Source organism: Molossus molossus, unplaced genomic scaffold (genome assembly GCF_014108415.1).
Source record: "Molossus molossus isolate mMolMol1 unplaced genomic scaffold, mMolMol1.p scaffold_m16_p_9, whole genome shotgun sequence".
Taxonomy (NCBI): domain Eukaryota; kingdom Metazoa; phylum Chordata; class Mammalia; order Chiroptera; family Molossidae; genus Molossus; species Molossus molossus.
Window position 1 is genome coordinate 86852238 of NW_023425403.1, and position 14315 is coordinate 86866552.

Below are 14315 nucleotides of genomic sequence, written 5' to 3' on the forward strand. Positions count from 1 at the left end.
CACTGATGTCTCTCTCTCTCTCTCCCTCTCCCATCATCTCTCTCTAAAAATCAATATGATTTAAAAAATAAAATATGTATATTAAATCCATATCATTTTGAATAACTGTTAATATTTGTTGAATATTTTATAACAATCTGTGACCTATATTTGCCATTATGAAAAATACTTCAATGGACAGTGTTGCATATTTATTTTTATCTGTAGGCATACCTCAGAGATATTGTGGGTTCAGTTCCAGACCACCACCATAAAGTGGGTTGTACTTTTTTTTTTTTTTGCTGGTGGGGTGTTTTGCCTTAAATTTGTAAAAAGCACAACATCTGTGAAGTTCAAAGAAGTGGAGCACAATAAAACGAGGTATACCAGTACTTGGCCTATTGTCCCATAATAACAAATTACTAAAATAAAAATTACTAAAAAACAAAAACAAAGTAACAATCCCATATACCATTGCGGCAAAAAATTAAGGTACCTAGGGAATAAACATAACCAAAGAAGTAAAAAACCTCTTTGCAGAAAACTACAGGACATTGAAAAATGAAATAGAGGAAGATATACAAAAGTGGAAGCATATACCTTGTTCATGGGCTGGAAGAATTAATGTCCTAAAATGTCCATACTACCCAGAGCAATCCATAGATTCAATGCAATCCGCATCAAAATACCAACAACATGTTTCACAGAACTAGAACAAATACTCCAAAAGTTTATATAGAACCGAAAAAGACCCCGAATAGCCACAGCAATCTTGAAAAAGAAGAACAAAGTTGGAGGGATCACATTACCAGATTTCAGTTTATACTACAAAGCCACTGTAATCAAAACAGCCTGGTACTGGCATAAGAACAGGCATATAGATCAGTGGAACAGAACAGAGAACTTAGAAATTGACCCAAGACATTATGCTCAATTAATATTTGACAAAGGTGGCAAGAACATACAATGGAGTAAAGACAGCCTCTTTAATAAATGGTGTTGGGAAAATTGGACAGCTACATGCAAAAAAATGAAACTAGACCATCAACTTACACCATACACAAAAATAAACTCAAAATAGATAAAAGGCTTAAATGTGCCTCATGAATCCATAAAAATCCTAGAAGAAAATGTAGGCAACAAAATTTCAGACATCACATGCAGCAGAATTTTCACTGATACAATGCCTAAGGCAAGAGAAACAAAAGAAAAAATTAATAAATAGGATTATATCAAGCTAAAAAGCTTCTGCACAGCAAAAGAAACAAGCATCAAAATGGAAAGGGAACTCACTATATGGGAGAGCATAATTGCTAACGATACATGAGATAAGGGGTTAATTTTCAAAATATATAGAGTACTCATACAACTCAACAAAAGGAAGACAAAGGATCTGATTAAAAAATGGGGAGAGGACCTAAATAGACACCTCTCCAAACAGGACATACAAATGAAAAAATGCTCAACATTACTAACCATCAGAAAGATGAAAATTAAACCAACAATGAGGTATCACCTCACACCTGCCAGAATGGCTGCCATCAACAAATCATCAAACAACAAGTGCTGGAGAGGGTGTGGAGAAAAGGGGACTCTAGTACCTTGCTGGTGGGAATGCAGACTGGTGCAGCCACTATGGAAAACACTATGGTGCTTCCTTAAGAAATTAAAAATTGAACTGCCATTTGACCCAGTGATCCCCATTCTAGGGATATACCCCAAGAAGCCTGAAACACCAATCAGAAAGAGTTTATGTACCCCTATTATCATAGTAGCACTATTTACAGTGGCCAAGATCTGGAAACAGCCCAAGTGTCCATCAATAGATGAGTAGATAAAATAGCTGTGGTACATTTACACAATGGAATACTATGCAGCTGTAAGAAAGATCTCTTATCCTTTGAGATGGCATGGAAGGACCTGGAGAGTATTATGCTGGGAAATAAGCCAATCAGAGAAAGACAAATATCACATGATCTTACTTATTTGTGTAATATAGTGAACAAAATAAGTGGATGAACAAAATATACCCAGAGACATAGAAGTATGGTTCAGACTGACAAACCTCAGACGGGGTGGGGTGGGGGGCAGGGAGACAAACCAAACAACTATATGCCTATAAGCATTACCTATGGACATAGACAACAATGGTGTGGGGTGGGGGGAGGGTATCAATGGGGGAAAAAGGAGAAACATCTGTAACAAACATAAATTAATAAATAAATAAAAAACCTGTCATGATTGTTTTTAAAAAGCCTGACTGAACTTTTATTTCTGTAATTATTTTTAGGAATGAAACAGTATTTGTCTCTTTTGTTCATAACAAGTTATCACGCTTTTTGCTTCCTTCTGTTTCTCCTCTATATCAACTTCTTGATTTTTTTGTTAAATTTTTGAGATAATATGATGATTTAGGCCCTGCTCTTTATTATTAAATTCACTATATTTTATATTGTGTATTTTTAAAAAGCAATGTTCTTGATATTTGCGTTTTCTTTTAGTCCTGACCAGAAAGCTCATTTGGTTAGAGCCTTGTTCCTATAGCCAAGGTTGTGGGTTCGACCCCTGACCAGGGCAACACACACCGACAGTGCATACAGAAGTGAAGCAGGAACCAGGGCTCTCTCTCGCCCTTTCCTCTCTCTCTAAAAGCCATAAAAAAAACATATTCACCACAATTATTTAGACCTGATTCCGTTTTGTGTTTAAACATTCCCAGTGCTCATTGCGAACCTTTTCAAAATACAAGTTTCCCATTCTTATGGAATTTTAATTCCTCTCCTAATTGACTGGATATTTATACATATGCACATATATGTGTGTGTGCGCACACATGTATATGCATATTTAGTTCAAAGTCATTTTCAAAAGAGGTACTTCAGTGGCATATATTTTAAGTCTCTGAATATGTGGAAATGTCTTTCTGTCACCTTTTACTTCAGCTGAGTATAGAATTCCTGGGTCACAAACTGCCCCCCGCCCCCAGCAAGTTCCCTGGACAGTTTCACTGTATTCCGGCTTTCAGCATCTCAGTGACAACTAACATAAGATTGATTTTTCTTTCTGTGATAATAGCTTATTTTCTTGTCTGCTTATATGCTTTTGGGGTATTTTCTTTGTTTCTGAAATGTTAAAATTCCATGAAGTTGTGGTGAGGTGCTGATCTCTTTTCATTAATTTTGCCTGGTACCCAGTCAAGTTTTTGACTCATAGACTTAGGCCTGTCTCAGCCCAGTACAGTTCTTTTCTTATGATTCTGATTATTATTTATTTGTCCTTTTTGGTGGTCTCTTTGGAAATATCATTGGTTCATTCAGCATATATTTACTGAGCACTTACCATGTGCCAAGCATGTTCTATTTAATGGGGTGGCTCATGGCTCTGTATGTTAGCTCTCTGGTCTGTTTTGATTGATTAGTTTTCTTATGGTTTTTACCTCTTTATTTCCTCCACAATCTGGAACAACAATTCAAGTTTTCCATTCATGTTAACTTAGATTCAAGGCTGAATCGATCTGTTCTTTCTACTTTTAATATAGAGTTCAGTTTTGGCATTGCATTTGTAGTTTTCTTATAACCTTTCCTTACTGCATTCATCTTCCTTATTACTTCTGCTGGCTTCTTAGCCAGAGCCTTTTAAATCTGTCTTATTTCACATACTTCAAGAGTCTTTGAATTTTGAGAACACAAAGCAGATGTTTTCTAAAAACCTGGTGTTTTCTCTAGAAAATATCCTAGCCCAGCAGCATCTCCTCCCTCTGCACCCTGAAAGCTTCTTCGTCCACCTCACTGCAGAGTAATTTCACAGACCCCTCTTATCTCCCTTTCTGGTGCCTTGTTCTTGAATGAGGAGATGGCCGCACACAACTGCTCAGGAGCAGGTTGGATGTGTTCTGCTTGGTTGCATTCACTCTCCACTTTGCTAGAATTCTCCTTGAAGATTTTAACTGGTGCTGGTAGGTGAACCAAATCTGCACCACTAGCTCCAGCCTCGGCTCAGTGGGGAAGGAGTTGGGATGGTGGACCAGCATCCTTTCCCGATATTTTGTGTGGAAAACACTGCAGGGGCATCATGTGGCATCTGTTCGATGTAGTCTTCAGCCAAGTGTAAGTTGAGGCTGGTCTGGCCCCTTTCCCAGTGGTATTCCCCTTCCAGCTTTCTGTCTGTCGTAGCCACTGCGTAACACCTAGACCTCCCTGCCTCTGCCTCCCAAGGCTGCTGATTGGTGGTGACAGAGTGGAGGTCGAATGACCTGCTTCCCACCAGCCCCAGGCAGGGGCTCTGCTCCCCGCCTCTCCAAGGCAGGGATGTGAATGTGATTCTGTTGGTCTCATGCACTTACTTGCCAGTCATGCTATTTCTTAGGAAGGGTTTTGAGCTGCCTTTGTTGTTATCAGACCTAGGGGGCTTATCACACTGTATTTAGCAAAAATCCTTCAAAGCTTCTTGCATGTCACTGGCACTCTTCCCCAATTCCGTCTATCATTTGGGTTTTTCACGGTTTACACCCTTTCTCTGTTTTAATCACTGTAATGGTCATGCAGTGAAGACGGAGTTAGATGCCTGTGCTCTGACAGCCTGGCGGTCAGGACCGCATGTCCAGCCTGCACTCCGCGCAAGGGCTCTCTCATGGCCACCGGCGCCGTGACCGCGCTGAGCCGCCTGCACGCTAAGGAGGGACGGCGTCTCGCTGCTCTCCCGACAGGCGCAGGTGCCCAGACATGGCTGTCTTCACCTTTCCTCCCTCTCGGCTCTGGCTGCTCCTTTACACGGACGACCGTCAGTGCAGACATAGGCATCCATGTAGATATGCAGCCTTATCTGGTCCTTGCCTTGCTCCTGAACTCCAGATTCACATCGAGATTCTTCAAATACGCGTGACATTTTTACCAGGGTGTCCTAGTGAGAAAACCCCACCAAACCCACACCGTTGCGTTCTCCACCGTCTCTCCTCTTCCTGTGCTCCTAGTTCTGTTTTCTAGGGCTCCCCTCGCCACCCCTCTCACTCCACGTTCAGTCAGTCTGCCTTCTCCTCCTCCCCAACCTGGCCCACCCTTTCCACTTTCATTTCAGTTACCCTGCTTTGGGCCCCTGCACTCTCACCTGAGTGACTGAAGTAATTTGGGGATTTGATTTCCTGGCTTCCATTTCTCTGATACTTTCTCCCTCTAGGAATATAAAATGTCGTAGAGAAGATGCAGCCACACCACTGCCCGTCTCGGTCATGTTCCTGCTCCTCGCTGATTACAGAATTCAGTCACCACGGTGCGCGAGGCTCTGGGGACTCACCTCTTCTCCAGTTTTCTCTCCATCACCCACTACGCCCCCAAGCCCATCCTGTAACTCGAGTCACCTGAACAGCTCTCCTTTCTCCAAACAGCCTTTATTCAAGTCTTAGCCCTCTGCTTACAGGTTTCTTCCGTCTACACCAGAGCCATACAAACTCTTTGGCATGTGAACACTTGTACTGGTCCACAACAATATGAGACAGAAATTGACAGTAAGCATTTAGAAGCTTGCACGGCAATTTGACAAAGTAATGTTATATTTATTGAATCTGATATTAAATAATATGGGCTTGCAGTTTGTATATTATTTGCATATAATTTTTTTCAATAATTTATTTTAGAAAAGTATTAGTCCATGAATAATTGAAAATAAACACCTGGCCACCTCCCACAAAAGGTTTGACAAGCTCTGGTCAAGACCGTCCTTCTACCCCATCCTCAGAAGGTTACCAATGGAAACCATGCTCATCCTCTACGGTCCAGCTCAAATGACACGTCTTTTGCGAGCCTCTCCCTAACTGTCCAGCTTAGAAATTGCTTGTACATTGGTCTACATAGCACTTTGTTCAAAACCCTCCTGTGATACTTACCATACTGTGTCTTCTATTAGCTACACATGTGTTTTCTTCCCTAGGTTAGTTGTGGAAGGCAAGAACCCTTAGGCAAAACGTTCAATGAATGTCTATAAGATGAGACACAGTTACTGGAGACTAAATAAAAGAAACAGGGAGATGCTTTCCACTCTTCACATATCAGCGAAGTGAGTACCAGAATCAGGTCGAGCTTCCTTGCCTGGCACCTACAGGGGCATCTTGCTTATGCTGAGATGGGCCACCAGCTCACACCTGAGACCACAGCGTCCTGCCCTTGTCTATGCCGCGCCCACCTTGGGCACTGTTTGCACCCTCTCTGTCTGGTTAATACTTGTGTGCTCTTCAAGACTCAGCTCATGTATACTTTCCTTCAAAATCTATCCTCGTCTCCCTTCCCTCCAAACTTGCATTCCATGCACCCCGCGACCTGAACACCTACCCTGTTCGACTGATGCTCTGTCCAGGGGCCCATCTTCCCCACCCCTCGAGACTAGAACCTTCTTGAAGACAGGGACAATATCTCACTACTTTGTGTCCTCAGTGCCCTGCACAGTGTATATGTTGCATGTCAGTGTTCAAAAACACCTTTTATCTGAACACAAGCTCAATTTGAAGCACTAAAGGAAAAGGAAGAAACATCATTGTTGGCTTCTGGAGCTATCATGCTAGCCACAGCAATCAGAGAAAGGCTAATTTAGTTTAGCCTGGGAATGAAATACTGATTGTAGATCAGAAAAACCCTGGAGAGACGATATGATTACAATCAGTGGATTTTTGTAGAAAGAGGAATTTTATCTTGTTAGGGAATGCTGGAATCAGAGCTTCAGATTCTGAATCAAGTATAATTGAAGTTATTATAGACTCTACTGTTCTAATGAGACAATTCTTGCTGCTGACTCATAAAAGGTCCAGTGGCCAAGCCGCTGACAGTGCACAGAGAACACGGTCAAGGGCGAAGGAAGGTCCCCGCGAGGGCTTCTGGAATCGAAGAGAAGGACGGGCTGCGACAGGGGCACTGCTGAAGCAGCCGGTCACAGGGGCAGCCACACCTTCCTGTTCCTCAAAGCTCAGCCCAGCCCCCGATCCCTGTGTGGGCCTGAGGCTGTGCTTTGGAAAGTCATCTCAAGGAATGATTTGTTAGTTCCCGGCCAGACTTTGTACTGTTCACCAAGGAAACACCCATGGTTACGGGGATTACTCAGCAACCCCAAACAGCTGGAAGTTATTCCTCGATCAGAGACACACAGGACTGGCAGAAGATGGCAAAAATGGGACCAAGTCAAAACCTTCTCATTTTAGTTAAAATCTCAAGATTCATACTGCAGACGAGGCCCCGTCGGCCCTGACCAGCAGCTGTGTGTTCGACGAGCTCTCTCTCTGTAAATGGAGGGCTGTATGCCCTGCCTCAGAAGAACCGCTGTGGGTTAAAAATAAACACCCTCGAAAATGCTGGGTAATGATGCAAAATGTCTTATGAGTAAACATAAGAATTACACTTTTTACAGAACTGCAGAGTTGGAAGAAGGTAACAGAGACCTAGCAGAGGAAAGGGACCTGAGCTTTGGGCTCAGACACTTGCTTCACTAGCCACATCTTTCCGATCTTCAACCCCCTCATTATAAAGTGGGAACAAAGTATCTACATTTTGTAACACTGTGAGAATCGAGATAACTATTTATTTCAGTTTCCTAATCTATCAAATGTAGAAAACAACCCTGACCGGGTGTTTAAGGATTAACTAGCACAATGAATGTCAAGTGCATGACTGGTGCCTGGCCTGAAGGTCACGGCGGAGCCAGCTCCGTAGAGAACGCTACAGCTGGGCACTGTTCAAAACGGTTTACGTGTATCGTCTGAGCTCACCTTCCTCACCCCGTTCTGTCATTCCCAGTTCACGGAGCCCCGGCTGTCTGGCTCCTGAGCGACCCTGACGCTGATGGAGGAGGGCTTGATGGTGATGCTCTGTGTGAGGCCTGGCACCTGGTAACAGCTCGATACATGCTTAGTGTTATTCAAATGCTGGTTTATTTGTAAAGATTTCTAGAGACAGAAGTTCTGTCTCCCTTCTAGGTACTCTTTCAAGAATTAAATCACTTTTATTCCCTTTCTATATCTTAAAACGTTTGCTGCCCTGGTCGGTTTTCTCAGTGGTTAGAGCGTCGGCCTGTGGTCCAGAGAGACCTGGGTTCGGTTCCCGCTAAGGGCACGTACCTCGGTTGCAGTCTGTCCCTGGCCCTGGCTGTTCGTGCGGGTGGCAGCCACTCGATGTGTCCCTTTCACGTCGATGTTTCTCTCTCTCACTCCCACTCTATCTGAACAAAAAATGGAAAAATGTCCTCGGGTGAGGATAAAAAAAAAAAAGTTTGCTGTTATTGAAGCCTATATTTTCTTTTTCAGATTTCTCGAAAAGAAGGGAATAAAAACCTTCCTGAAATAGGCACCATGCTATAGAATATTTAAGAATATTCAGAAAGTTATTAACCCCAATCTCTTCATATATTTTTATTGGTGCCAATTTCTTGTTTGCCATCCATTTAATCGTGTTGGTTGCTTTTCCTTGAGTCTGTCCCAGTTTTCTTTCCGCTCTCTGTTTGAAGCTGAAAGTGGACCTGGACACTGTTTCTGACACTGGTCTTGTCCTGTGGTTTAGCAGAAGTGCCCTTCGGGAGTGCCAACTCGCCCCCAACCCAGGCTTCACGTGTTCTCCTGTAGGAAGTCACTGGTGGGTCTGACGTTTCCTCCTTCAGCTGATCTTGCAAATATAATCATCTATTTAAAAGGGTGGATCTGAGAATTAAATGTGAAGATGTCTGTAAAAGGAACTATAGCATGGTGCCCAATAAATGCCAATTGAGACATACACTAATACCAGATAAGGATTCTGATTCCTGCCATTAAAAATGTATTCTTGTATCGCCCTGGCCGGTTTGGCTCAGTGGTTGGAACATTGACCTGTAGTTTGGAGAGACCCAGGTTCGGTTCCCGCTAGTGGCATGTACCTCGGTTGCAGTTTGTCCCTGGTTGGGTCATGAGGGTGGCAACCATTCAGTGTGTTCCTTTCATGTCGATGTTTCTCTCTCTCTCTCTCTCTCTCTCTCTCTCTCTCTCTCTCTCCCCCTCCCACTCTATCTGAACAACAACAAATATATATATGTGTGTATATATATATATATATATATATATATATATATATATATATGTATTCTTGTACCCCTTTCTAATGCTGTGAACCCTCTAATGGCCCGGCCCGGCTGTCCACAGGGAAAAGCCCAGTGTTGTCTGCATGTTCTTACAGCAACCGGGGCTGTTCAGGGTCCGGGCCCTCTCACTCCACCAGCCTTCTCCCTGCCATTAACTCCCACCATACAGGCTCCCCTTAATCACCCTGGACAGCCTGCACCTGTACGCGCTGTGTCCTCTGTCTGGTACGCGCTGTGTCCTCTGTCTGGTACGCGCTGTGTCCTCTGTCTGGTACACACTGTGTCCTCTGTCTGGTACGCGCTGTGTCCTCTGTCTGGTATGCGCTGTGTTTTCTGTCTGGTACGCGCTGTGTCCTCTGTCTGGTATGCGCTGTGTTTTCTGTCTGGTACGCGCTGTGTCCTCTGTCTGGTACGCGCTGTGTCCTCTGTCTGGAATTTCCTGACTCCTCAAGCATTGGGAAATTCCTCAGCATCCTTCAGGAGTGAACTGAAGCATGCCATTCTCCACGAAGGCCTTCCTCACCCTCCAGCACTGTGCGCATTCTTCTCCACAGAACTCAGGGAAATGTTTGCTTATTCATCTCTCTTAAGTTCCTTCTCTGAGGGCAGGGCTTACATTTTCTTTCTTTCTTTTTAAATTGTTGTCATTTTCTTTTTCTATCCCTAATGCCTTGTGTGCATGGAGAGCTTCAGAAAGAAATGAATGACTGAACCACACTCATTCCTCAGTCTCAGAACAAGCCCGTCTCCCACCCTCACCGCCTGAACCACTCATCTGGGCTCTTACTCACCCACCATCTTGCCCTGGAGCCGAGGGCCCACCTAGCAGGTGCCCTCAGCACCCACAGCAGTGGCACATGCTGAGTGAGTGATGACAGAAGAAAATTCAGCCATTCGATTCCACACATAGTTAATGTTGTTTACACAGTTTATACACAACCTTGTGCTGTTTTATCCTAAAGAACTGTATATGGCCTTTTAAAAAAGAGCAAGTAACTTCATTCTTACAGTTCCCAGATTCTGAAATTAGGAGTTTAGTTAGTTATCATCACAAAGATCTTTCCCCTAGGAAATGACAGACCTTTTCCTAATCTCCTGATGCAGTTTAGATCTTTTAACAAATGAAGCTTTCCCAGGGTTTTGGATTAAGATGGTGCATTATACTGCATCACAGAACTTCTTACCCCCAATACTTAGCAAATTTTTAAAAAGCTACCCCCCACCAAAGAACAATGACAAACAAGGTCCGAGAGGAAAAGGGTATAATGGAAAGTAATCGACCTCAAACACTCCACAGAAGGGACATGGGAGGCTCCAGAGTGAGGGGAGAAGCATGGGCTGGCTCCTAACCCTGCCTTCTCCCCCTGAAATGAGGTCTCTCTCTTGCTCTTAATCTAAGTAATATTAAGTAAAATAATCTTACTTAACTTATGACTTTAGAGAACATTTAGCCTTTCCACAGTTATCTGTGCAAACTGGTCGGACACCATTTCAAACATAAAATCTCCAAATAACAAGTCTTTGCTTAGATAATATTGAAGCATCTTAATTGACCTTTTTTAGGGGAAATAGCAATATTCAGTACTTCTGGGACAACCAGTCTGTAAACTGCAAAAAGACAGGCAACATGAGCTAGGGGAGGGCGGGAGGAGGAGAAGCAGGAGGCACAGAGAATGTACAGCCTGGATGACCCAAATGCTCCTGTGTCTCAGGTCAATGACAGTAAAGTGATATCTAGGGAGAGAGTTCTATTTGTGAATTCCTAGCAGAGGCGAGATGCTCACAGACCCTATATGTGGGTATCGGGATGTAGGCTGTCTTCTGGGTTGCTGGTCAGTTACTGCTTCCTGGACAGAGCGAAAGGTGAGGTCAAACCTTTTTCCTTGGAGAACTCAACTAAGAAAGCCATGGAGTGACACGCAGTTTTATGCAAACATTTTGGCATAATTTTTCCTGACTTGTTGATTAGGGTTCGGATAACTTTCTCCAACAGTTTTGGGATCAGTTCAGCTTTAGGCCCAGATTATTTTCTGGGCCTAAATGGAGGGTTACCTGTAAATTATCCAGGATGATTCGGAGGGAGTGCACCTGCCTTCGGACGGCCCCTGAAAACCTCTCGTAAGTTGCAGCATCATATTCACTCATCTGGATCTCCTTCAGCCTGAAATCGAAGAGGGTGAGAGACAGCAGCTGAACGCATGTACATGGGTCCTTCAGCTCCACTCCGCTCTGCTCGAGCCGTAGCAAGCTCCCTGGTAACCCGGGTGGCCTTTGAGGAGAAAGGCAAGTGGTGGTGTCTCCAGCTGGGAGCTTAAAGGAGGGGACTGTCCAGTGGCATCCTGGTAAATGCTCAACAAGTCGCCCCCCAGGACAACAAAAATTCCTGATTTGTAGTATTTGCTCATTTCTGTGCTGTAAGTGCCAACGGTGAGTTCGCTAACACTGAGTGAGAAAGACGTGCACTGTTGGCTCTGGTTCCGCTGCTAGTCCTGCAGACGTGCCCCCTGCTGCCAGCTGCCAGTTCACGCGGAGGCTCCTCGCTGCTTTTTAAGACCAAGGATGTATACTTGGTTGACTAAGATAATAGTTTAGGCCCAAAGAATGTAATTTAATGTGTTGCTATGGAAAATACAAGAGTTTTCTGAAACTGCTGACTGTACTTGTGATAGGATAATCGTATTTTAATACTGTGGCTTTGAAATTCCTTCCTCCCAGTACAGTGCTCCTTTGTACTGTTTTCATCATTTGCTTCTGCTGTGGCCCCGCCATGCACCTGGGGTTCCCTGAACACACCACCTGCCTGTGCCCGCAGCCCCCACAGGCTTCTCTCTCACATGGGGTACCCGTTCCCTCCTCTCTGCCCACTAACTCCTGCAGACTCTTCAAGACTCAGATCAGTGATCACCTCCTCTAGGAACCTGTCCTGACCCCCCGGCCTGTCCCTGCTAGTGCTTCACACTCGTCTCTATCAGAGCACTTCCTTCCTGTCCTGGGCCTTTCTCGTTTTTCTGCGTACGGTGCCTAGCATGATACCTCGTGTATAACAGATGTCCAAAATAAATTGAAATGAAGGACCAAAATAAAAATAAGACTCAGAAACATTAAAAATATAGCGTCTTAAACTAATCACACATAGAAAGTTCATTCACCGAGGGAACCTGTCTCAGATTTTACAGTGTCATTTTCATAATACACTAATTTGATTACACATTTCTATAAATTTCTATAAATGTAAAGGGTGTTGATACTAGGGCACAACACGGTGTTCTAAACTGCTGCACGTGTATGCATGTGTGTGTGCATATGTGCAAAGTTAGAGGGATGGGTCCCAGGTGTGTAGCTGAAACTCGTATGTAAAGTATATGCTTCTCACCTTGGTTGCAGTGAGAATGAATGGTCTCCATTCCTTCCTGTCATCACAGGACAGAGTACTTAATGTGAGGTCTAGACCACTGTGGGGCCGATCTGCAACCCCTGCCTTACCACCCAGCTGGGTTAGTTACTGCCAACCCGGCTTCAAGTCCCAGCTCGAAGGCCACAACCTATGGAGTCTTGCTTGACCTCTCCAGTGAACCGGTCATGCCCTTCCATGAGTCTCCTGCAGATATCTACTGTGGAACCTATACACTTTATGCTTTTAATAGCTATGTTTGTCTCTATCTATCATAGTGTTTTCTTTATTTAAAATCCCCCCCCTTATTGATTTCAGAGAGAGAGGAATGGAGCAGGAGAGAGATGGAAACATTGATGAGAGAGAACATGGATTGGCCGTCTCCTGCATGCCCCCCACTGGGGATCGGGCCCACAACCTGGGCATGTGCCCTGACTAGGAATCGAACTGGCAACCTCTTGGTGCATGGGTCGATGCTCAACCACTGAGCCACACCAGCCGGGCTATCAAAGTGTTTTCAAATTTTATTTTCTATAATAAGAAATATACTTACATTGAGATACAGTATACACAAATGTGTGTGTGTGTGTTATACACTGAACCAAAAATTTAATGAAAAACATGTTTACTACATGTGATACACTCTGATATTCTCTTCTGTTCCTCTGGGAGAAGAAATACGTCTTGTTTTTCTCCGAATCCGCAGTCCCCAGCACAATGCCTGGCGCACAGTGGCACTCAACACATGCTGTTTCACAACACTTTGAGAACACTGACTATCAACCTGAAAGTTAAATAACATCTGAATGGTGGTTGCCTGAGGTGATATGCCAAGGTGCCCTTCTAAATTTACCCTCTGTTCTGAAGAACAAAAATGAATATGTGTATAGGACTTGACCTTTTAACAATACTTCTTATGTTTAGTTTTGGTAATCTCTTAAACCTCTCTCTAAATTTTCATTAGATTAATTTACATCTCAAGTGTTAAGGCTACAGAAGCTGGGCACAGTGAATATTACAGGTTATGCTAACGACCCCTTCATACTAGGAGGCCAATATGTTCTTTTTTCCCAAAGAAGAAAGATTAGGAAAAAAACTGTAGACATAGCTTGTCCTCAGCAGGGGGAAGCACAGAGAGACCGGAATCAGCTACAGGTACAGGCTACCTGCGGCACAATCACACTGCACCGACAACACCCTGCACGCCGTTTTGGCTACGAAGAAACCGGCAGTGACATTCCAGGCTGTGTCAGCTTTCAGAAGGAGCACCTACAAGGTGTTCAAAGTGATAACAAATTCTGAAAAATGAAGACTAGGCAGGGAACGGGGACAGGAAATAGGTAATTCTAGCCTCTGGATCAGACAAGCTTCCCAGAGCTAATGCTCTCAAGCCCACAAAACGAGCTGAGAATGTGTCTTTCTGCTGCTTCAACGCTGAGCAAACTGCAGGGCACAGCTGCTCACATCCTAGCAATCTGTGTGGACCAACTGCACTTTGTTGGCACAGTATATTCTTAAAGGGTATATTTATTGTTATGTAAGAGTCTGGGAATTTAAATTTTCACTTCACTTTTTTTGTGTAGGTCAGATTTAAACACTATAATTTTGGATCAATTATGAGGAAAACAAACATAAGCTGAGATCCACTGTGTGAGGCTGATTAGTTCTGCAAATGGTAGTTGGTACACTTTCCACAGCTGGTGCCCACCTTATGTGCTTTTTGAAGCATGTAAAAGTACCTTATCATCTAGTTCATTCATATTTTGCTGGTTAATGTTTCTGTCCCGCTTCATGCATGTCTTATGCTTCTCTACCTTTGTTACCCTTCCTGAGTTAATTAATTTTTTTTTCAAATCTTTATTGA

The 14315-nt window shown here is 43.7% G+C and overlaps 1 protein-coding gene across 1 annotated transcript in view; it reads right to left on the reverse strand.

Moving 5' to 3' along the window:
- Nucleotides 1-14315, reverse strand: part of VWA8 (von Willebrand factor A domain containing 8) — a 391316-nt gene that overhangs the window by 42284 nt on the left and 334717 nt on the right. Inside the window, exon 40 of the mRNA XM_036249886.1 lies at nucleotides 11113-11221. Within this exon, the coding sequence (XP_036105779.1) occupies nucleotides 11113-11221 (109 nt within the window). The remainder of the gene's footprint in view (nucleotides 1-11112; nucleotides 11222-14315) is intronic.